The 24530-nt window shown below is 53.1% G+C and overlaps 1 protein-coding gene across 2 annotated transcripts in view; it reads left to right on the plus strand.

Moving 5' to 3' along the window:
- Positions 1 to 24530, plus strand: part of SLC24A4 (solute carrier family 24 member 4) — a 175004-nt gene that overhangs the window by 115121 nt on the left and 35353 nt on the right. The window contains exons 3-12 of one of the 2 annotated variants that reach the window (XM_027120392.1): positions 731 to 807; positions 4808 to 4882; positions 6142 to 6226; positions 6764 to 6867; positions 7683 to 7760; positions 10571 to 10596; positions 12190 to 12243; positions 13858 to 14000; positions 18628 to 18797; positions 20764 to 20956. In XM_027120392.1, coding sequence (XP_026976193.1) covers positions 731 to 807; positions 4808 to 4882; positions 6142 to 6226; positions 6764 to 6867; positions 7683 to 7760; positions 10571 to 10596; positions 12190 to 12243; positions 13858 to 14000; positions 18628 to 18797; positions 20764 to 20956 — 1005 coding nt within the window. The remainder of the gene's footprint in view (positions 1 to 730; positions 808 to 4807; positions 4883 to 6141; positions 6227 to 6763; positions 6868 to 7682; positions 7761 to 10570; positions 10597 to 12189; positions 12244 to 13857; positions 14001 to 18627; positions 18798 to 20763; positions 20957 to 24530) is intronic. The other variant, XM_027120393.1, reaches the window with a different exon arrangement.

Consider the following 24530-nt stretch of genomic DNA (forward strand, 5'->3'; position numbering starts at 1 on the left):
GATCCTACAATAGGTAGTCTTCTGTGAGTGGCTTCTTTCACTTAGCAAAATGTCCTCAAGCTTCCTCCATGTTGTAACATGTATCGGTACTTCATGTCTTCTTATTGCCAAATAATATTCCATTTGTATGTATATATCACGCTTTATTTACCCACTCATCAGTTGGTAGATGTTTGGGTTGTTTTCTGCATTTGGGTTATTACGAATAATACTACTATGAACATTTCGTGTGTGGGTTTTGTGTGGACATATGTTTTCATTTCTCCTGGGAAGATACTTGGGAGTGGAATTGCTGGGTCATATGGTAACTCTGTTTAACCTTTTGAGGAACTGCCAGACTGTTTTCCAAAGGGACTGCACCATTTTGCATTCTCACTAGTAATGTATGAGGGTTCCAGTATCTCCACATCCTTGCCAACCCCTGTTATTATCTGTCTTTTTGTTTATAGCCATCCTAGTGGGTATGAAGTGTTTCATTCTTTTTTTTTTAATTGCAAGGGATATGCAAAACATGATCAACTTTAAGGTACTAGAATATCTGGATAATTCCGTATCCAGCAATGTTTTCCTAAGAGCGCAGGTCTGCGCTGGACAGAGAAGTAGCTGGCCTCTCCCCTGGTAGTCTAACACCAGGGGGGCTCTTCAGTTCCATGGCCGACCCCCCCAGCCCTCAAATGACACTCCCTGGTAACTAATATTGAATACCTTACCATGTTCTCTTGTCTTCCAGCGATTCATGAGTTCCCCACAGACCTGTTCTCCAATAAAGAGCGACAGCACGGAGCCGTCCTGCTACATATCCTTGGTGTAAGTGGCCCTCTCGGGGTGGGATGTCCCTAAACTTCAGGCATGTGAAACCTGTCTTCAGAACACAGTGTGTCAAAGATCTCATCCAGTCTTTGTAGAGCCCTGTGAGAACAGATGCTGGATGTGTTTTAACCACAAAGAAATGAAATCTTAAGGATAGGAAATGATTTGTTCAGTGTCACACAGCGAGTGGCCCCAGAGCCGAGACAAGGATTCGCGTCTTCTTGTGCCTCATTTTCTGCTTTTATAAAATGGGAGTGACAGCATCTTTCCCAGATGTATAAATACAAGTGAACATGGGTCAAGTCCATCAGACGTCGCAGGGCCCGTGATAAGGGCTCTGTCCCCACTTGCTATCATGATCCCTGGGATCCCCCACATTTTACTGCCTTGACATAACTAGTTTAAGACTTTGGTGCCCTTCTTCTCAAACTTCCCTCAGTGTTAGATGAGCCTGATGACCAGTGGTGGAGTTCAAGTAGCAGTTCAAAAAGGCACAGTGAGCTCAAAACTAAATTATAGGTAAAAGTCGCTCTTCTCTGCAGGCAAACTACAGCCCGCAGCCACTACCCATGTCTGTAAATAAAGTTTTATTGGAACACAGCCATTCTCACGCTTTTCTGTATCATCTGTGGCTGCTTTTAGGCTTCACTAGCAGAGCTGAGTAGCTGTGTTGGAGACTCCGTGATCCACAAAGCCAAAAAAATTTACTGTCTGTCCCTTTGTAGGAAAAGTTTACCAGTTCCATTGTTTACTGCAGGGAAATGAGAGTGCTCAGGGTTTAATTTTCTACTTCGCATCAGTCACAGCAAATGTTCCTCCTGATGTGGTTCCCTGACCACCCAGCACCATCTGCTTACATATTTAAACCCAACACAGTATTCGTCCTTGCAAGAGATAATTAAGCAAGTGAAAGCTGGGATTCTCACATAGAGAGTTGCCAGCTGAGAATAATGTATGAGTGAAGTTTTAATTAACAGGATAAACCACTAGTGAAAATGAAGGTTGTGGGCAAATTTTGAGTGACAGACCTGTGTGTTATTTCTCTAATAGAGTTATTATCTTCCTAGTATCTCTGGCTCTCCCATGCCCTCTCCTTTCACTGAGGGGGTGTGGGTTTGGCGAATTAGTCCCATAGTTCTGTCCCTCTGCCTCATCAAAGTCTTGACAAAGCTTTTTTTCCTGAACCTGAGAGGACCTCAGGAATTTTGCAGGAATCTTTTAAAAAAAAATTTTTTTTTTTAATTATCTATTTATTTGGCTGTGTGGGGTCTTTGTTGCTGTGCGCGGGCTCTCTCTAGTTGAGGCGAACAGGGGCTACTCTTCCTTGCTGTGTCTAGGCTTCTCATTGCAGTGACTTCTCTCTTTTTTTTTTTTAAATAAATTTATTTTATTTATTTATTTTTGGCTGCGTTGGGTCTTTGTTGCTGCTCTCGGGCTTTGTCTAGTTGCAGTGAGTGGGGGCTACTCTGAGTTGCGGTGCGCGGGCTTCTCATTGTGGTGACTTCTCTTTGTTGTGGAGCACAGGCTCTAGGTGCGTGGGCTTCAGTAGTTGTGGCACGTGGGCTCAGTAGTTGTGGCTCGAGGGCTCTAGAGTGCAGGCTCAGTAGTTGTGGCGCACGGGCTCCGTTGCTCCGCGGCATGTGGGGTCCTTCCGGACCAGGGCTTGAACCCATGTCCCCTGCATTGGCAGGAGGATTCTCAACCACTGCACCACCAGGGAAGCCCAGCGGTGGCTTCTTTTGTCGCGGAGCATGGGCTCTAGGCGCATGGGCTTCAGTAGTTGTGGCATGCGGGCTCAGTAGCTGTGGCTCATGGGCTCTAGAGCGCAGGCTCAGTAGTTGTGGTGCACAGGCTTCATTGCTCCGCGGCATGTGGGATCCTTCCAGACCAGGGCTTGAACCCGTGTCCCCCGAATTGGCAGGTGGATTCTTTTTTATTTTATTTTATTTTATTTTGCGGTACACGGGCCTCTCACTGTTGTGGCCTTTCCCGTTGCGGAGCACAGGCTCCGGACGTGCAGGCTCAGAGGCCATGGCTCACGGGCCCAGCCGCTCCACAGCATGTGGGATCTTCCCGGACCGGGGCACGAACCCGTATCCCCTGCATCGGCAGGCGGACTCTCTACCACTGCACCACCAGGGAAGCCCTGGCAGGTGGATTCTTAACCACTGCTCCACCAGGCAGGAACCTTTTAGTCCAGGCATTACCCAAGTATGTCTGAAGAACCAAATCTAGCCTACCTCCTGTTTTTATAAATAAAGTTTTATTGGAATGCAACCACACCCATTCCATGGCTACTCTTCTACAGCACCAGAGTCAAGACAGACTGTGTGTCCTGTGAGGACTCAAATATTTACTGTCTGACCCTTTAAGGAAGTTTGCTGAGCCCTTCTTTAGAGCAAGAAAAGGCTGGAGCTTTAGAGCCAGTTTTTGTCTGTAGCACTAAGAAGCTTCTCAGAACTTCTGTCCCAAGTGAAGGAAACAGTGGTGACATCTTGGCCCCTTTTCTCTCCAGTGTTTCTGAGGCGTCAGGGGAGCCAGAGGCCCTTCAGCCTCACGGGACACCCTTTGCCTGGGAGATGCTGTTGGGGGGAACTTCCGAGGGTGTGAATTCAGTCGGTATCCTAAGCTTTGTAGCAGCGTCTCTCCCACCTCTCTCTGTCCACTTTACCCACACCCCCAGTATTTGTTTCCTTTTTCCTTCCCCCCCCACCAAAAGATAATGTGTCAAATTCAGCGAAAGCCACACCTGGACTCCAGTAGAGTAGATGTCTACTCCAGGAGACATCTGCCTCAGATGCTCTGGTCACAGTTGATACATCTTCCACTTCAGTCACAGTTAATTAATTGTAAAGTTGTCATAATATCACGCTGTTTTAGCTGAAGCAGCCCAGCCTTTCCCTCTTTTGTGAATAGGCCATTCATGTCACTTTTTCTTTGAGGAAGAAATGGTTTCCACCAGAGCCTAGAGTCAAATCCCATCTCCTTTCCATAGGTCCTGCTCCTTGCCTCTCCCTCCAGCGTCACATGCTTTATTTTCCACCTTATTCTCACTCTGTTCTACCTGCACCAGTGACCTTGCTGTTCCTCAAATGCATCAAACATGCTCCTGCCTCAGGACCTTTGCACTTGCTGTTTCCTGGCAGTTACAGATACTTCATTTGCCTATCTGCTCGTCCCCCACAAAGAGGCAGAGGCTTTTCCTGGCATCCTCGCCACCTATCCCTAATGGCTAGAATAGTCCCTGGCACATAAGATGAGCTCAGTAGAGCCGTGTTGGGTGGACAGGTCAGGGAAGAGTTCTGTAGATAAAACCGTCTAAAAACTACCCATCTGTTCTTCCTCTGTCATCAAACAGAAGAAACTGAGACCTGGAGATGTGACTTATCCAAAATCCCAAGGCAGATAATTCCCAGGATTAGCACTGGAATTTGGACTCTGATCCATGAGCCTCCCAGTGTAAATGGCTTGTGGATTTTAACCTGGACCGACATCAAGCAGCGTCCGAGAAAAGGCTGGGTCTCACGTCGCCGTCTGTTTTGGCAGGAGGCGGGCAGTCAGTAACAAGGAAATGATGCCTTCTCTAAAACTAACGAGGGGAAATCAGGATGATGATTATTTTAAACCCTTAAAATGGCAATTTTAAATGCTTTCCCCCTTGGCGCTTAAGATTAGGATCTTGCCTTTTGAGGGCCTACCGTGGTGCTGAAGAGAGAGCTGCTTCTTTAAGAAGAAGCACAGGACCCTGTGGCATGAGTTCTAGTCCCCTCCACTGCTCAGCAAGTGATGTCTCCTGTCTGGGCTTCAGTTTCCCCATCTGTCAGTGAGGGAATTGAGGAATCACATCTCTGTGGTGCTGGAATTTTCCTCGGTGCCTCCCTCTGGTCTCCTGGCCTCTGCCCGAGCAGGCTGGTTTGGAGGGTGATGGACGCCTGGCCGTGCCCATCAGTGGCAGGAGTTCTGGCTGACGCTCTCTGTCTCCCCATTTCCTTCGCAGGCTCTGTACATGTTCTACGCCTTGGCCATAGTGTGCGATGACTTCTTCGTTCCGTCTCTAGAGAAGATCTGCGAGGTACGTGGGAAGGACTTAGGACCCTTTGGCAAAAGCCTGGGTGAGGGGCTGGGGGTGATTGACACGTGGCGTGTCGGTACCAGGCCAAGAAGCACCGGGGCGGGGAGCAGGCCCAGGCAGAGGCAGGGAGGGGCAGGACAGGATGTAGCATGGTTTGGGTTCTGCTAAAAGCTATCACAGGTGCTTCAGTGGCTGAAACGCTGCGGCACCTCCTCTGCGGCAGGGCTGAGGTGGCCGGGCTTCTTCCTGGGGTCAGCGATGAGCCCCCACCCCATTTTGCATCAAGCCCAGAGCTCCAGCCCTTGCGAGGACCCCTTCTGTAGCAAGCTCAGTGGGGAGGTTGTGCTGGCCCAGGGATTGGATGCTGCAGTGGCTTCAGAGCCCAGGCTGCCCAGGAGTGCTTTGGGAGGTGAGGGCAGGAGGAGGCCGAACCCTGCCCTGAGCCAGCCTGCCCAGGGGCCTTCTGAGAACCACAGGTGGGCACCTTCGAGTTGGCATTCAGGTGGGCCCAGAATCTCCGTGGTTTTCCCGAGCACCCGAAGCCTCCAGCCCCACATTGCAGATGAGAGGACGGGCCTTTGCGGCCAGAGCACAGCGTTACCAAGCAGAGTGGGCCTTGACGGTTCCAGCCCTGTCCCGTGCTGGCTCAGCCCTGGGGACAGGATGTGAGGGTCTGTTTCAGTGAGCAGCCAGGTGTCGGGCCTGCCACTGAGAAGGCCTTCTGGGATGCAGGAGCCAGGCTGTGCATCCGAGGCCTCCACATCCCACAACCTGACGTGTGGAGGTCCGCTTGGTACCCAAAGTCTGTGTGAGCACCAGAGGAGATGGGCGCTAAACTGGTGGACTCCCCGCTGAGCACCAGACCCTGTGCTAGGCATCCAAAGATGGAAAAGGCCAACCTCGTCCTCGTCATCCAGTGGGGAGGCAAGCGCATGGACCTCAGACCCTCACTGCGTGATTCGTGTTTCAGCTCCTCTGTCCCAGGGGAGTGGCTGGCTCGTGGGAGCCACTTAGAAAGACTTCATCAAGGAGACGTTATTTCAGGGCTCAGAGCGCGAACAGAAATGGACAGATGGGGGAAGGGGACAGGCGATTCTGGGTTGAGTGCCTGGCAGTGTGGAGGAGGTGCAGGGAGGAGAGGCCGCGACGCCAGCTGCCATGCTGCTCCCCTGCACTCTCCCTGGCTGCCAAGTGTCCAGTTGGCATGTTTACTGCCCCCACCTCACAGCCCTGAGGGTCTGCGGTCGCTTCTGTTTCAGAAACTCCATCTGAGCGAAGATGTGGCTGGAGCCACCTTCATGGCTGCAGGAAGCTCGACGCCAGAGCTGTTTGCCTCTGTAATTGGTAAGAAGTCCCGTCGCCCCAAGACGCAGGATGCAGAGAGAGCCCAGGTTTGGTGTCCAGACTAGTGTGGGCATTTGTCAGCTCTGAGTCTCAGTTTTCTCATCTGTAAAATGGGAGAAGTAGAGAGATAGAAACTGAATTAGTGGTTCCCAGGGGTGTGAGGTGGAGTGGGGTACTAACAGGTATGGGGTTTCTTTTGGGGGTGAAGTGAATGTTCTAAAATTAGATTGTGGTGATGACTGTATAATTCTGTGGCTGGACCAGAAAACACTGAATTGACATTTTAAATGGGTGAATCTTATGACATGTGAGTTACGTCTCAATAAAGCTGTTCAGAAAGTGGGAGCATTAGAGTAGCCGGTCCCTGAGGGCACCTCCACCTCTGGTTTTGCTGTCCTCAACCGCGTCGCTGGTGCTCTCTGATAATAAGAACAGCTTCCCTCCGTTCATGGGGTGGGGGACACAGAGCCGGCCCGGGTCTAAGGAAGCGGAAGGCCTGGGCTTTGCAGAGGAGTGTCTGTGCCTTTCTCTTTCCAGGTGTGTTCATCACTCATGGGGATGTCGGGGTTGGGACCATCGTGGGCTCTGCTGTGTTCAACATCCTGTGTATAATCGGAGTTTGTGGACTGTCCGCAGGGCAGGTCAGTGGTCTCTCTCTCCGTACGATATGACATAGGGACAGCGCGGGGAGACCCAAGGCCTAGCCCTAGCCGAGCCCGTAAGTGCTGTGGCTGTCAGAAACGGTTTCCTCTCCGAGCCTGCTTCCTCACGTGTAGCAGGGCTGTCCTTCCTTCCTTCCACCGGTGGGTCTGAGAGCAGAAAGAGCGTCAGCTCCGTGGCTGGTCCAAGGGGGGAGCGTTCATTCAACAGCAGTAAATATTTAAGAGGCGTCTCCTGTAACTCTGACCCTGAGCTAGACCTCACACATATTTGGGGCCCGCCTTCGGCCTCCCCACAGGACGCACGAAGCTGGCTTGTTGTTGAAACCCCATCGCATCTTCCTGGTCCTCAGAGCCCCAGGGGGACATTAGACTCAATCTCAGAGAGTCAGGCTCAAGGGTAGGCCCCGCCCGGCCAAGGGAGTTAGAGGTAGGCAGCCGGTCACCCCCGGAAGGTTCGAACATCGGAGGGAAGAGTGAGTGCCTCTGGCCTCTCCCCCGACACATGGCTTCTGCTGGGAAACATGACATGTGGTCACCTTGGAGGAACAGGGGGCAGCTTTGCCATCACTTAGGAACATGATGTGGTATCATTCCGTCCCCAAATGTGACAAAGAGCACAGGGTGGCCTTGAACGGCCAGACAAGATGTGGTTCTGGTGGCACAGTTAAGATGAGCTCCGTGGACATGTGTCTGCACCTGCAGGGGTCTGGGGGTGGTGGGAGCCCCCCAGCAGTGTCCCCTGGCCCCCGTACCCCATCTCCCCAGCCAGTAACAGCTGATGTCCCTTTGCTCAGCAGGTCATCCGTCTGACGTGGTGGGCCGTGTGCCGAGACTCTGTGTACTACACCCTCTCTGTTGTTGTGCTCATTGCCGTGAGTTACCTTCCCCCGCCCCTGCGAAGGCACCGGGGCCCTGCCCACCTCTGTCCCTGGCACTAGAAACAGAGAACCCACGGCGCCCCTACCCTGGGGTGTGCTGGCCACTCATTGCAGTCATGTGGACCAGTCTCCCTCCACCGTGCCTCCCTGTCCCGAAAATCTCATACCTGATGCTTTGCTTACCCATCACATCCAGGTACCACCTTGAGGGCACAAAGGCCTTGAAAAACCTAAGAAGGCATCATACGGTTGATGCAGTTAAGCTCAAGCACATGCCCTCAGAGGCCCTCAGATCCTCACTTAGAGCCCATTTACTAAAGAGCAGAGTTTCTGGTGTCCCACCTTACCGCGGAGCAGGGAAGAGAGGCCAGCTGGGAGCAGTCAGGGTTGGCAGCTAGGAGCAAGGATATGGGCAGAAAAGGCAGAGGGACTGAAACAGAGATCCCTGAGGGCTCGGGTACATCATGGCACATGACAGTGACACAGCCCATGACACAGGTTACTGCCATCCACAGGGGAAGAGCTTCCATCCAAAAGGAGCTTTAAAGTGGGGGCATGAGGGCAGGTCATTTTCAAGAGGGCAGATGCACATGGCATGCCCAGACTTCAGAGTATGGAGCGTGCCCTAGAGTGACAGTTCTCAACCTAAGAACATCTGGAGCCAACTGGATTTGATAATCATGACCCTTATATTAGTTATCTGTTGCTGTGTAACAAATTTCCCTTAACACTCAGCAGTTTAAAACAGCAAATGTTTCTTGCTTCCATTTTCCATGCATCAAATCTGGGAGTGGCTTAGCCGAGCCCTCTGGCTTACGGGTGTCGGCCAGGGTATAGTTATGTCAAGGCTCCCGTGGGCAACGATCTGCTTTCAGGATCACTCGCTAGGCTGCAGGCCGGCCTCGAGCTGTTCCACAGTGCAGCTCTCGGCATGGGGACTGGTTTCCCTCCCAGCAGGGGCGAGGAGGCACCAAGCTGAAAGCCACAGTCTGCTTGCAACCGAATCTCGGAAGTGACAGCCCATCACTGTTGCCATATTCTGTTACGAGCAAATCCCTATGTTCAGGCCACGCACACAGGCGAGCATGAAGATCAGGCAGTGGGATCATCGGGGCACCTGAGAGGCTGCCCCCCACACCCCCCAAAAATGAAAGTTATAGATAAAACTATTTACCTATACACAATTTTACAAAATCAATATAATGCCCAAACTATACCATAAAGGACAAATAAAAGTAATTCATAATAAAAGAATACATCTTTCAATGGGTAAATGTTTGGGCATGAAGGTGCTAAATGCTGAATGATGTGATCCGTTGCCCCCATATGGGAAATCTCCAGGCCCTACAGCTACCAGTGCAGACTGAGGCTGGTATGCTGGGCTGGCAGCCCTGTGAGTGGAGCCGACCTTGATGATGTGATTTTCCAAAATTATGAATGACTCCTGATAAAATCCTAAACAGAGCCAAGTACAATCATCCCTCCGTTTGCATGACAGTTAACTCACTAGAAAATTAAGTATTTATTAAAACCATGTAAGAATACTTTGATTTGCAAAATGGAATTAAGGTTGAGGCTCAGGTCATTTTTTTTTCTACTTGCCTAAATATCTAGCAGGACATTTAAGACGTGTGCCAAGTACGGAAGAACTCCTCCGGTAGAACCATTTCACATGCTCTAGGCTGACTGGTACCCCGGGCCTTCACTGCCTCTAAATGCCAGTAGCCCTCCATTGGGTTAGAAAAGCTGAAACTATCCCCGTAAATGTCCCCCAGGTTTCCCAGGTGGTGGCACTGAGCTCCCCTCTATTGAGCGCCTCTTCCTCAGAGGCTTGAGTCTGGGGAGCCTCACAGCAATGCCCAGCCAGGAGGACCCTCTCCGAAGTGACTTCCCAAAGCAGATTCTGTGTGTGCTGCCTGCCCTGACAGCCAGGAGAGGGGTACAATGGGCCCAAGTCCAGACAACATCCCCCTGGTCTCTCCTGGCATCCGTGTCTCCAAGATCAGATTGGTGGGCACTGCCCCTCCACCTTCCTGTGTGCACTGGGCCTGGCTGGGGCGGTCACAGGACTCCTCCCCTGGACCACGGAAGCATCATTCATCCGTGTCCCACGTAGGCAATGCTGGGTGGAATTGTTGGGCAATGTCAGTGCCCTCTTAGGAAGCCACGGCATCCCCACCATCACCCCTGGCCTCCTTTCAAATGGTACAAATGGGTCCTTTGCCCTCAGAGTTTCCAAAGGGGTTACTCTTTATTTTTTAAAAAATGACACCCCTTCCTCCCCACCCACACACACAGAGGTACCACAGATTGATCGATCGATCGATAGATAGATAGATAGATAGGTAGGTAGGTAGGTAGATGATAGATAGATAGATAGGTAGGTAGGTAGGTAGGTAGATGATAGATAGATAGATAGGTAAGTAGGCAGATAGACACAAACATACATACATACAGAGATGCCTTTTCAGTTTTTAAGAGTCTTGATTTCAGCAGCTCTGTTCCATTAATGAGGGCAGACCCCTGCCAGGTTGGCCCCAGTGGCTACTTGGACTGTTGGTAGCACAGGCCAGTTCTCTCTGGAGACCCACCCTAGACCTCATACTGCGGCATCTACTGACCAAGGTTTCCACTAAGGAAAGGTCACCTTCTATGTTTGAGAAACCCAGACATGGAGAGAAGAGCCAGCTTTCTGTGAAACACATAACTAGCCTATGTGTTGGCTCTGGGCGCTTAGAGGTCTGCGTTTGTTCTTCTTTTGGAATAAATCTGTTGCCCCGCCCTTTGTTTCTTTTGCCTTCCAGTTCATATATGATGAAGAAATTGTGTGGTAAGTTTTTAAAGTTTGTTTCTCGTTGTTCCTTTTTTGTTAGTATCCTTGCTTGTCGGGTTCATTGAAGCTTTTTTAAAATTATTTTTACAAACATAAGTTTATGAACTTGTGAAAGTAAAAAGGGTATCATTCTAAGCAGTCATGCCTTTATTTATCCTTTCAAAGTGGCAAAAATTGTTTCCCTTAGTATTCCCACCCTGCCAGATATCAAGATATATTATAAAGCTAAAATAATGAAAACAGTATGGTGTTTTGCACAGGGATAAGCATAGGCCAATATGGAACTGAGAACCCAGTAATGGGCCCAGTTCTGGACTGGGGGATACGACAGGAATCATGACAAGGTAGTGAGTTGGGAGAGGCGGGAGTGGTCCTCATACTACAAAAATGAGGAATTCATATAGAATAAAATAACATCAGCTCGTTCCCTCACACCTTATACAAGAATAAATCCCAGATGGATTAAAGATCTCGCTGTGAAAAGCAAAATTAAAACAATTTAGGGTAGAATATAGGGACTCATCTTTATGATATGGAGGTAGGAAGTGATTTTTTAATCAAGATGCATAAAGCACAAACTTCTAAAGAGGTTGATGTTGCCACTCTAATTATAGGGCATGAATGTATCTTACATCCATAAGCCATAAAAACGGTTCTGTTCATTGACCATGATTCAGGTCTGCATCCTGTATATGGTTATTTGTTGGGCATAGATTCAGGAGAACTGATGCGAGCGGCTGCGTGCTATGGGCCCAGAGCATCCTGGTTCTGGGTCCTAACCCACCGTGTGAGCCAAGAAGTCTCTCCCTTTCTGGGTCTCCTTTTCCTCATCTGCAGACGGAGTTTTGAGGGAGTGGTCGGGTCATCTACAGACTCCTTTGTGGCTCTGCTGGGCTGTGGGCTAGCAGAGGAAGAGCTCCCCAAGATGACTGTAGCTCATGTCAGGCACATAGTAGGTCTTCAGGACACACTTGTCAGATGACCCAACAAATTAAGCTGTGTGACTCCTCAGAGGCTTGTGTTCTGAGCTACAAAAATCCCCACCATGTGTGGGGTTGAACGCTGGTTCTGCAGGACGGCGATAAGAGTGCACCCCAGAAAGACCCCCACCCAGCCCAGCCCCCGTATTTGGCCCAGGAGGCTCCTGTGACTGGCCCATCTCTTCAGGCAGTTCTTAGGGTCCCTTCCCACCTGCACCCACAGCTTCTCCTGTCGCTGGCCAGAATCTCGGGTGACCATAGGGGCTCTTAACATCATGACTCCAGGCTCCTCCCCTCCCTGAGTCTGGGATGAGGTGGCCTTGGGCCCTCCTTTTTCTGGGTAGCTGGGGGAGCTCCTCCTGAGCCGTGTAGATGAGACCCCCTGTAGTTGAGAAGGCCCCACCCTCAGCCTTCTCGTTACCAAGCGAGCTTCAGACTGCAGGACGGCTGGGGGCTGGGTGGCTCGCCCGCATGCCTGGGTCCTGGGCCGGGCGCCGGGTCAAGGATGGTGAGAGGACCATGCCCCCTGCTCCGCCCGCCGCGCCGGTCACTCCCAGCCTTCAGCGCCGCGGGCCTCCCGGCTCTAACCAGTCTCCTTTCTGTCTTTGAGGTGGGAAGGCCTGGTGCTCATCGTCTTGTACGTGTTTTACATTCTGATCATGAAGTAAGTGCCCTTCCTCCTCTTCTGGGCTGTCTCACCCCTGGTCTCACATCCTGCTGTAGCCTTTTGTCCGAGCAGGAAGAAAACCTCCTTCAGCCCTTGCCGTCACTTCTGGCCACCCCAGTTCTCTGGGGGACACCCTGCTGGGGCAGCGTGGGAGAGAGATAGTCAGCCTCTGTGTTAGGGTGCTGTCGCACTTGGGCCGCGGTAGGTGGCTGGCTGGTCGGGGGGAGGTTGAGGCCCCTCCCAAAACAAATAGCAAGAGGGGACCTCTCTCCCAGCCCGGTCCACACCCCCGGCCCGTGCCGCAGGGTGACCGCTCGTTTGTGCTGACTCTATAAATCGCCTGATAATTTAATGCCACTCTTTTGAAAGAGCCGGGCACCTCCATTTTGTCAGACTTCATAAAATGCCACCTCTCGGGGCTGCCACCTTGCGCAACTGCACTGGGCACCGCTTGTAGTTGTAAAGATGCAGACCTTGGCGCCAGGCTTGTGTACCCTGAGGCCCTCCAGAAGCTGCCCAGGTCAGAATCATCTCAAAGCTACCCATGATGAATTAACATTCAGCCATAAAAAGGGAAGGAAATTCTGACTCATGCCACAAATGTGGATGAACCTTGAGAACATGATACTGAGTGAAAGGGATCCAGTCACAAAAGGACAGATACTGTGCGGTTCCACTTACGTGAGGTACTGAGGAGACGCAGATTCCTAGAGGCAGGCAGCAAATTAGAGCTTGATTACCAGGTGCTTGGGCGAGGGAGTAATTAGTGACTCGTGGTGAATGGGAACAGAGTTCTGTTCGGGACACTAAAAATTCGGGAACTAGATAGTGGTGATGGTCGCACAACCTTACGGATGTAATTACTACCGCTGAATTGTGCACTTAAAAATGGAAAATAGTTAAAATGGCAAATTTTATGTGGTATGTATTTTTCTACAATTAAAAGAAAAAAAAAGGCAACCCACGAGCTAAGCCACATTCAAGTTTGTCAGTTTCTCCTCACACCTCCGCAGGTAATTAAAAAGGAAAACACCACTGAGGTTTACGAGGCTCTGAATCCCCCGTTGACCTAAAATGTTTATAATGTTTTATAAAAATGGGTGATAAGCTGTCAAACTGCAAGAGAATGGTCCTTAAACCATCTCCTCTCTGAGTGCCTTGCAGTGGGGCCACCAGCCTGGGGTCTGGGATGGAGTCTGTTCTCGGTGTGGGCAGCTGTGCTGGCTGGGATGGTACAGGGAAAGGCCCCCAGGCAGCGCACGGGAGCAAGGCCAGCCCTGGGAACACCTGCTTCGAGCCTGTTCCGAGGCTGGGCTGAACTTCTTTTGTCAGGACAGGTTTATAGCGCGCAGAAGTAGGCGTCAGTCATTTTCTCGGGCTGAAGGTCTCCTATGGCCCCAGGAGGCCCACTCGGGAGGAGCAGGCCCCCTGCGAGCGCACATCATCCCAAGGTTGTGGTCAGGAGCCTCTGTCAGCTGGGTTGAGAAGCCTCAGCCCCCCACCGGCTCCCCCAGGGCCATGCTCACTGCAGGTGCACAGGGGAAGGAGGTGGGGGAGGGCCCTGCCCCGTCTATCCCGCAGCTCTGACCTCCCGCCTTAACTGCCTTGCAGGTACAATGTGAAGATGCAGGCCTTTTTCACAGTCAAACAAAAGACCATTGCAAATGGCAACACGGTCAGCAGTGAGCTGGAGGATGGTAATGATTACTGTGGTAGTAGCTCTGATGACCCTTCTATGCCATTGCTGGGGCCAGGTAAGGCTGAGCAGACAGGAGCGGGCAAGCCATGTCGTTGAAAGTACTCTCCCTTCTCTTCCGTGCACACACACACTCCCTCTGAATGGTCACTCTCCCCCTTGGCCACGGGACCCTGAATGAGGAGGGTGCGTCATTTAGGAGGTGTGGCTCAGGTGGGCGTTTACTTAGCTGGGAGAAGGATGAATCGAGGGTCCGCCGTCACGTCCTTAGGGATCGCCCCAAGCCTCCCGAGGCAGCCTCAAGCCCTGCTTGGCTTTCCTGAAATGCAGTGAATTACATCTCTGACCCATGTCAAAGGCCAGTGACAGGAAGCTGAGGACTTGGGAAGGCAGAGCAGGCTCCGTCTCCCTGTGGTTTCTCAAATGCCAGGCCCAGTTCTGGAGAGCTCTGTTCTAGAGAGACCACTGGCTCCTTGCCGAGATGAACAGCAAGGCTGGGAAGGGTGCCGCGGAGCTTCGAGGACTTCCAGACCCACCCCCGAGAGCCCTGGTGGGAGCCCTTTCCCCTGGGGACTGTGTTCTGGTCTCCTCCGCTTCTCTTTGGCCCCTTGTCCGGGGGTTCTGGGCCTCCGGAGCCAGCCCGTGTCTGTCAGGTTCCCCAAATGTCTGGGCCCGACCAGCTCCTGCCTTGGAAACCTTGTCCTCAACTCTTAATCCAGCCAGTTACCAGGTGACTCCATCTGTGGGGACAGCTGCCAGGAAGGCGAGAGAGTTCACACTCTTTCTCATCCAAGACCTGTGTTAAGGCCTGAATAGATGCTTGGAGTTAAGATCTGGAAAAAAACAGCTTAAGCTGACATTGTTGAGTTCCACCCACAGTGTTGCTAGAGGCTCCTTTAACCAGGAGAGAGCCCCTTGGACCAGCTACCCGAGGAGTATTTCTCCTTTGTTCCTCATGGCCTTGGGCAAGTCACCCCCTCTTTCAGGTAACTTTAATTCCTTTGTGGTGTCACTGATGTCTCAGAGTGGACTGTTTGCCAGTGTCTGGGACACGCGGAGGCCGAAATCTATATTCCGAGGCCCTCTCCCCAGCCTCCACCCTGGGGTGGGTCAGGGTAGGAGCTCCCCCCATGTGCGCTCTGGGCAAGCATGCCCTGTCCCGTCCCAGGTAACCCCCAGTAGGAAGGCACCTGTCGTGGGTGCTGAGTGAGGGGTGGATTTCTCCACGTGGAAGGAGGGAGGCTGGTGGGGAGAGGGTGTGAGTGCGGCCAAGGCTACAGCCTGGCTGCCAGGCGTACCCGCGGGCGGGCGGGGTGAGGAAGGAGGCCTGCAGAGGGCGGGGCTGTGCCGTGTGTCCTGTTTCTTGAGCAGAGCAGGCTGCCCCGGTCTCAGAAGGGGAGGGAACAGCATGGCTGCTGGTCTGGATTTTAGCTCCACGGACACCGCGGCGCATCCCCACCCACAGTTTCCTAAGACAGAGGCTGCTCCTGGCCGCCCTCGTCCAGGGAGATCAGTGCTCCTGGGGTCCTCTGGACCTCCGTGGCAAGAAGAGAGATTCCACGTGCGGAGCCGTTCAGGCCAGTGGGAGATAGCCGCACCCTCAGGTGCCAGCCCCGGGAGCTACCTGCCACCCCTGTGGCTGACGGAAGAGGCCCGTCCCCAGTGCCACGGGGCAGGGACGTGAGCCACTTCCTCTTCCACGTTGATCCCAGCTGCCCCAAGGCCACAGCCCGTGCAGGGCCTTTCCAGGCACTCCCTGGTGGCCTGTCTCCCTCACTTTTGTACCCACGACAGTAGGATTTCCCACAAGTTTATTGCTTTTCCCCAAATTTCGAAGCCCAGGGCAGTTTCTAAAAAATTGGAAGATTAGCCACAGGATTGCCCCGAGGCACAGGGAAAGGTGCGAAGATAGGTCTCCCTCCAGCTCTTATCAGGGTGAATGCGCTTAGATAAAGGCCAAGGAGGAAAAGATTTGGGGGGTTGGGGGATGCAGGCCTGGAACTGGAGAGGTGGGAAACCCAGAGATACAGCCCCAGTTGGTGGATGCCCCTTCCCTCCCAGAGGGCCGTGTGCAGGGCGCTGTCCCCTAGAAGCAGACAGACTGACAGGGGCAGGAAGAAGGAGCGCCTGTACCATCCCAGGGGATGGGGAGGGGCCTGAGGAGACCGGGGCTTCGGGACTTTGCCTTTTCTCACGGTGCTGCCACAGAATCTTTCCAACTCGGAGCTTCTCTCCCCTGGTCCTCAGCCTTCAGGCAGGTCGTGTAAACTACCCCATCCAGGGTTGTCAAAGGTTGCTGGCTACTAAATTATTTCAGGAGAACACGTACACGCACACCCCTGGCTTTGCTGGTATCAGCTTTGGTATTTCCCCATATATGTAAAATCAAACATTTTTAACGCAACCTCTTGACAGGAGAGGACACACTGCCTTTTTACCCCCACTTCTGTTAAATACCTTTATGTACTTAAATGTTCTTAAAGGTCCTACAGTTCAGCTCACCAAGTCAGCTGGAGCCAGTTTTCTCTCGAGGGGAATAGCATCCTCCAACTTTGTTCTGCGTACAGTTGTTTGGGGTTTTTTCTCCCTACAAGTTTTACACGTTTTTTACATCACACTTCAGTTCAGCTCAAGAAAGCAGAACACGGTACACCAAGAAAAGGTGACGAGCGCAAAGGCGGGAAGGCACGCCTTCGTGTCCTGTCACGGCTGGGGGTCTGGCCTCTCCTTGTTGGCTGTCAGGTGGCCTTGAACACGGCCTGACAACCAAGGCCATCTTGATCACTGGCTGGGCTCACTCTGGGTCCTTTCCAAGCTGCCCTGGCCCTAGACACAACTTTGGCTTGGAGCAGGGAGAGAGGGAAGGATACCTGGCCTTAGGCTGAACTGCCGGAGAAACATGCTGTAGCTGGTTGGGTTCCCTGCTGGGCCGGCGCCCTTGGCTTGGACATATCACCCTGTGCTGCCACTTGGTGGGCGGTGCCAGGACGAGGTGCCTGAGGAGTCAGGTATCATGGCTCTTCCCTCCTCCTGAGCTCGTCTGTTCCCCCAGGTGGTGCCCACGGTAGGGCTGGTTCTACCCACGGAGCCTGCGGCTGTTCTGCTGGTTCCCCCCTCCCTCTGAGGTGCAGGCTGCAGAGGAGGGAAGGAGTCCAGCTTTCCTGAAGCAGGGCGGGGCAGCGGGCATGGGGGCTCCCCGATCCTCAGAGTGGGACCGAGCCAGGAGAGGGGGCCATCCAGAAGGCCAGAGGCCCCGAGCATCGAAGCCCCTCTACTAACACCCTCCTTCACATAACCAACCCCCTGGCATCTGGGCCACTATCGAGAATGCTGTCCCAGACTCCCCGGTGTCCACCGCACGCTAATCACCTCTGGCAATCTCTGTTGGCCTTTGTCTCCTTAACTCTTCTCCTCTTCTAAATTGTAAGTAATCTGCTTTCATCCAAGCCATAACACATGCATTTACAAAACAAAATCCGTGAGTCCAGCGCACGCCTTGTTGGAGGTTAGTGTCTGTCTCCGAAAAAAATGCATGGTCCTCCTGGCTTTGGTTCTAACCACACGCCTCCTGTCTGCTGAGCCTTGCTGCCTCTTTGGTGAGGGTGTGTGTGGCTGGTGTGCATTTGTTCGTGTTTGTGCCATTAACTCCTGCTTAGGTTTGCTCTCGACTACTCCTGGTTACCCTGTTATCCAGGAAGGACACTCACCGGGAGCCGGTGACCAGTGGAGAGGGATGGGCATATCCGCCTTGATAGCCCCTTGGAGGGGAAAGCCCCCTGCTTCTGTGTGCTGTGTTCCGGAGTGCTTCTGTTTCTGGACCCTCTGGGCCTCTGGAATTAAATGTCAGACCCCCCAGGACTCGAGCTTGGAGCATGTTTGGGAAGGTGGCAGGGCAGCTCTGGGCACTGGGGAGATTTGTTCTTCAGCCTCATGAGTGGCAGCAAAGGGTCAGAGAAAGTGGCCTCCCTGCTGGAGGGTGCTGGTTTTACTGGAGACACTGGGCTCGGCCAGCAGCTCTCCGTGCACCCTCCGCAAGCAGGCTTCTCCTGGGTCTCAGTTGCCTCGCCCAGGGCAAGATCTTTGACCTCACTGCCTACCTCGTGGAGAACAAATTTGGAAGCATCCTTCTGTGCCAGGTGGAGATGGTTCCTCTAAGACAGAGCAGGTGGCCTCATGGGAAGTTTAGGGCCGGTGCTGTCTGGTGCCTCCCAGCGTTTTCCATCCCAGGGGGCCCTTGTCAATTTGTAAAGTTTTGTCTGAGCCTCTGTAAACAGCAGGAAAGAAAGATCCTCTCAGAGTCAGGGGTGAGAGGTGGCAGGAATCCTGTCCACTTTGTAGGCGGGCTGCCCTGTGAGGCTTAGATGAGGAACTGAAAGACCCTTGCAATTCGCCAAGACTGGGCCCCAGAAGAGAAGGGCATCGATTGGCGGAGGGGCTGGCGGTGGAGATGGGGGAGTGGTCCTGTAACAGGGGGACTTTGGGGCTCTGTCCAGTGCTTGCAGGCGGTTCAGACCCAGTGGCCCACTTGACTTAGGGGATGAGCTGCAGCTAGGCTTCCAGGCGGCTACCAGCTGCCGAGACCACAGCCCGAGAAGTCTGCACCGAGAGGGGAAGTCAGTCGCCCCAGCCCTTGGGTTTGGCCCCGGGGGATCTCAGCGCTAATCATGGCTTTGTGCTCAATATAGTGAAGGAGGAGCCGCAGTACAGCAAAAACCCGGTGGTGATGGTGGATGAGGTCATGAGCTCCAGCCCTCCCAAGTTCACCTTCCCAGAAGCAGGCTTACGCGTAATGATCACCAATAAGTTTGGGCCCAGGACTCGTCTGCGCATGGCCAGCAGGATCATAATTAACGAGGTGAGTTTGCTTCAAGGACCATGAGACCGTGAGAGCGAGTGGCCTCGGATGGGTTCTGGCAGTATGAGGAGGCCCTGGCTTGTCAGCACACTTTCTGGTGTTGGGCCTGGGGTGTCCTCTGCCAGGCTGGCATTTATCACCGCATCTGTTGAAGGAAGGAAGCCCAAACCTCACGCGCAGGCAGCAAATGGTCTTATCGGGAAGGATTTTAAGGCAGGTAGCAATCAAATACCATGCCTTCCATGTTCTGCTAAGTATTTTGTCAAGTACTAGAGTAAAACTAATTGGAGAAAGGCTAGTCTGAAGTATGGATTGTTTATTTTAACTGTTATTCAGGGCAAAAAAAGAATGAATACACACCTGTTCTCTATGAGTAGAGCAACTCTAGAAGGAAACTGAGAAACTTATAGAAACCTTCTGGTTTGTCTCTCTCAGCATGTGGATCCGTCACCTCCTTCGTGTTGTAACCTATGCCTCTTTTTTTTTTTTTTTTTTTGTGGTACGCAGGCCTCTCACTGTTGTGGCCTCTCCCGTTGCGGAGCACAGGCTCCGGACGCGCAGGCTCAGTGGCCATGGCTCACGGGCGCAGCCGCTCCGCGGCATGTGGGGTCTTCCCGGACCGGGGCATGAACCCGTGTCCCCTGCATCGGCAGGCGGACTCTCAACCACTGCGCCACCAGGGAAGCCCCATAAATATTTTTAATGGGAGCCAGACAAAGATGAGCTGTGCAAAGGCAAACAGATTCTTGGGAGCATGAAAACCTGTTGATTTCTTGAAATGTGGCCTCTACGTTTCCCTGGTTTTGTAGAAACCCACAGACTTGGCGAGCAAAGTCAGCTTCTGCTTGGGTAGAAAGGAGGCAGACTTGGTCAGTAGCTACTACAAGGAGATGGGGGAGGGAAGGGGACGGTTCGGTTCAGAGCACACCCATTTCACGTGGCAAAAGACTTAGACAGCAGAGGCCTTCCGAATGGCCGCTAACCCAATCAGGATGCTCAACATCATTCGTTGTTAGGGAAGTGCAGATTAAAACCACCATTAGATACCACCGCCCATCCACCAGAATGGCTAAAATGAAAAGGATTGACGGTATCAAACGTTGATCAGGATGGGAAGCAACTGAAATTGTAATCCGTTGCTGGTGTGAGTGTAAAATGGTTCAACTTGCACCTACCTTATGACCTAGCAACCCCACTCCTAGATAAATACCCAGGAGAAATGAGCGCATATGTCCACAAAAAGATGTGTACACAAATGTTCATGGCATTCTTCATGATAACCAAAAAGGGGAAATAACCTAAATGCCCATCAACGAGCAAAGGATATGTTGTGTGTTATTCACAGGATGGACTACTATACAGCCCTGAAAAATATCAAGTGACTGCTGTGTGCAGCAACATGGATGAACCTCACAGATATTCAGTTGAGTGAGAGAAGCCAGATGTAAAATAATATGTACTCTTTGAATCCATTTGTAGGAAGCTCAAGTTCAGGAAGAACTAATTGATGTTTATAAAAGTCAGAATGGCGTTACCTTGGTTACCCCTGGAGAGAGGGGACCCTAAAGGAGTCTTTGGAGGGGCTGGAAATGTTCTATATCTTGATGTGAACCATCATTGGGCTGTTGGACACATAATATAAATGCACTTTTTGTGTGGAAAAAAATTTTTTTAAACGATGCAAAGTCTCTCCTGTGTGACTGTCTTCAGGTGGTTTATGACCATCTACTGGGCGGATGCAGAATGATCGCTGTCATCCAGTGACATGGGATGGGTTGTCAGGTTGGCGCTAAGAAGAGGAGGCCCAGGGCTCTGACTGAGCAAACTTAGCTGGATTCCAAAGTCCCTGGGCCATTTTTCAGGCAAACCCATCTCCAGGGTGTCGTTCTCGAAACCCTTAAGGGCCGCCACGTGGGCGACACTTTGTCACACGCCTGGGTGTCTGTCTTGCCTCCTGTCCGCACAGAGGCAGAGGTTGATCAACTCGGCAAACGGTGTGAGCAGCAAACCACTTCAGAACGGGAGGCACGAGAGCATCGAGAACGGGAACGTTCCTGTGGAAAACCCTGCAGAGCTGCAACAGGAGCGGGAACAGCCGCCGCCACCCCCAGAGCCAGAGCTGGTCGAGGCCGCTTTCCTGTCCCCCTTCTCCATGCCCGGTGAGTTCGGGGGGGAGGGGCTCCCGGGCTACACTGCTGGGGGCTCCGAGGGTCCAACCCCGGGTCTTCAGGATGGAGAGTTGGACCCATGAGGGCGGGGGAGGCTGGTGGGAAGGGTGGGCATTAAGTCACTCAGCGAACACCTCCTAAGTGTTGAACTGTGGGTTAGAGCTGCACTGGGATGCAGGCACAGCCCAGGGCTGGGGAGCCTGTGTGCCAGACGGCCAGCCAGATGGAGACTTGGGAAGTGCCAGTAACCCCTAGTGACGGCACTCAAATGCCCAGGGCATCGAGGCTTTCCCATGCAGTAAGAGAAACAGCCATGTGTGTTACGTTTATGGGCATGCTCAGACTCTCCAGCCCTTCCAGCACGGGCAGGCTGTTTTGCCCATGTGTTGTATATTTGCTGGGACAGGATATTCTGAGGCCATAAGTGACCTTTAGACAGTTATACCTTATCTATTTGATGACATCTCCTACCTATAAGTAAGTCAGAACAGGCGTGACTCTGCCCCCAGCCCTGAGCGTCCTCCCATCTCATTGGACGGGCCCAGTGTCATCTGACTGCCAGCTCCGTGCTGACCTCACCTCTGCTGCATCCACACTGGCCTCCTCACTGTCCTTCCCAGAACAGTAGCAGGTGTGCTCCTGCCCCAGGACCTTTGCACTTGCCTTTGCTGGAATGCGCTTTCCGCAGTTATCTATATGGCTCCTTTCCTCACCTTTTTCGGGTCTCTGCAGAAACGTCACCTTCTCGGTGTGGCCTTCTTCGGGTCTTTGCAGAAATGTCACCTTCTCGGTGTGGCCCTCCCTGACCACCCTAATTTAAGTATTTTATCTATTTGGTTATCTTGTGTCTCCCCGGCTAAAATATCAGCTCCGTGCTGGCCGAGATCTTTGTTTCATTCACTGTATCCCCAGTGCCCAAGCCCGACACGTAGTAGGTGCTTAGTAGATATCCATCAAATGAATGAATTCAGGAGTTCGTGTGCGAGAGAATCCCCAGACACACCCAGTCTGTCTTCATCTTTAACCAAACTCCTCTGCAGTCCACGATGGGAAATGAAGGCCTGAACTCTTTGGCCTCATCTCAGAGGTTTTTTCTTGGTGTCCTGCCATCCTGAGAGGCAGCAGAATTCCAAATTTTCAAGTCCAGAACTTGATGTTTTTCTGAAAAGAATTCTATGTTTTTAACATCAGGCTTACAGACCGCACCTGATTTGGGACATGGCTTGGGGGGGTAGAGGGGAGAGGCTGCCCCAGCCCCTCGTCCCCATCTTTGTGGGGACACTCCTGCTTCCCAAATAGATGGTGTGGGCCCTCCTGGACTGGGCTACTCTGCCACCGTGCTTCATCTGGAAAATGTAGGTTCTATTTGCAGTCACAGGGCTTCCTCGGAGTTTCTGGATTAGAGTCTCCAGAGCGTGCTGGGCACAGCTCCCCGGGGGCTCTTCTCCAAATTCAGGGCCTGGTTCCCAAACCCAGATAGTCCAAGGACTGGAACGTGGCCTGGGAATCTGCATTTTCAAACCTAGGGGCCTAAGCCAGGTTAGGAATTGCTGCTCCTGGTCAGCACCTCCCAGCCTTCTTTCACATTAAGGGAAGACCCAGAAAGTGGAATGTATTTCCCCCACTGAGGTCACAGAGGGGCCCAGCCCAGGGGTTGGGTCCTCCCCAGGGCTCCCTCTGCTGGCCAGAGGGCTGAGGGATCTGTATCTCGGCCTGCCTCTAAGACATCCCTGGCACGTCGGCCCACGTTGGCCCACCTTCCGGAACACTCTGTGGGAGCAAAGGTCATGCTCAGCCAGCTAGTCTGGTGGGCTAAAGGTCGAACTGTCTTTGGGTGGGAGCTTGGCCCCTGGGACTGGGGCTGGGACACTGAGGGAGGGAGGGGTGGTCTTCTGCAGATCCTGGAAACCTGTATCAGATCATCCGTTTAGATATGCAGGAAAAAGAAGCTTTCTGTGGGGCGGAATCCTGGGAGGGAGGCGTGTCCACCCAGAGGAGAGCCTGCTCCAGGGCTGATGGACCAGGACGGGCCTGCCCCACCTAGCGTTTCTTACTTCTGTGGTCCTGAGAGGTCCGGACACAGTCCCCTGGGTACTGCACGTAGCCTCAAGCCGTCACATCACCAGCCAAGTCCACGTGGGGCTGAGAACAGGGGCTGTAATCACCAGTGGGGTTTCAGTTCCTCAGGACCTGGACGCCAGATGCCAGGGAGGCCTGGAGTATGGCCACAGAGAGGGACATGCATCCGTTGTCCAGGAAACAGCCTACCTTGCTGGGGAGTCGGACTGAGAAGGGGCTACTCTTCGGGGTGTTCTGTTCTCCAGCCCCAGGAGGCGGATGCAATCTGCATTTTACAGACCTGTGGCCCGACGGGGTCACCGTCCCCACCACCCTGTACTGCCAGTTCGTCTGGATCCTGGTCCTGATGCTGCTCATAGACCGAGGCTCTGCAGGAAAGCAGGGAAGGGACGCGCCCTTTTTGGTGGCTGCTATTCTATAAAGTGAGGCAGCCCCATGTCAGGGCAACTCATCTTTCCATTTCCTTGAAACGTTGAGTTTGGCAGGACTTTGTGGGTGGCCCCAGAGCCAACTACCTCCTCCCCTTGTCCTGCTGCCAGGATCTGATGCTCCTTAGAGAAGTGGCTTATGGGAACTCGGGTCTAGCTCCCTGCAGGGACTCTGGGCAGGTCACCTCCCGGGGCGGGCGGCGGTGCTTATAGTGCTGCTCTCTTGCAAAGGCCAGGACCAGGTCCCTGCCCCCATGAGCCCTTCCCCAGGGAGCTCTGCCCTTCCTGGTGGGCAGGGGCTTCCTGTTGAAGTTGGTTCCACATTCCTCTTCAAGCCAAGGGCTCCAGGACGTTCCCCTGGGCCGGCCCGCAGCAGAGCCACGTGCTGTGGTGCTGTGAGCTTCCGCCCAGCGCTTGCCTCTCCTCGCCCTCAGGAACGGGCGGGGGCTTCCTGTGTCCCTGCGGAAAGCGTGTTTCCAGGTGTTGCCCTGGGAAACCACAAGTGACTTCCTCTCCACCTCCTCCTCCCCCCTCAGCGTGAGGAGCAGGGGTGGGAACAGAGTCGTGCAGCTGCCACCCGTTTAGGTGTGTACGGCAGCCGAGGGAAATCGAGGCTGGCGTGGACAGAGGCTTACAGGAACTTAGAGCCAGTGGATGGGACACAGCCCTGTGGGAAATTCCGAGTATCCAGCCCTCCGTCCACCCGCTCGCCCTCCTCGTCTTCTCAGCTCATCTGCGGTTGTGGCATCACAATCATCTGCGGCTGTAGGGAGGCCCTGAGGGGCTTTCGGGGTGGATGGCGCTCACGTTCTCCTAAACTGGACCCCAGGAAGGAAGCATGGGCCAGGGAAGGGGTAAGGGGGCGGGGCACTGGGAAGAGGGCAGAATCCGTCCCTCTGGTCAGCTTGGAACCAGCGTGGCTGCAGGTGTCAAGGAGTGACGCCAGGCCGTCTGGTGTGCAGCTCTTCTGCATGGTCGGGGACAGGCTGGGAGGCAGGCTCTGGAGTCCAGAAGTCCCGGGTTCGAATCTCGGTTCTACCACTCACCAGCGCCCTGGC

Source organism: Aethalodelphis obliquidens, unplaced genomic scaffold (genome assembly GCF_003676395.1).
Source record: "Aethalodelphis obliquidens isolate GAN/ISIS:26980383/991018 unplaced genomic scaffold, ASM367639v1 scaffold21, whole genome shotgun sequence".
Classification (NCBI taxonomy): domain Eukaryota; kingdom Metazoa; phylum Chordata; class Mammalia; order Artiodactyla; family Delphinidae; genus Aethalodelphis; species Aethalodelphis obliquidens.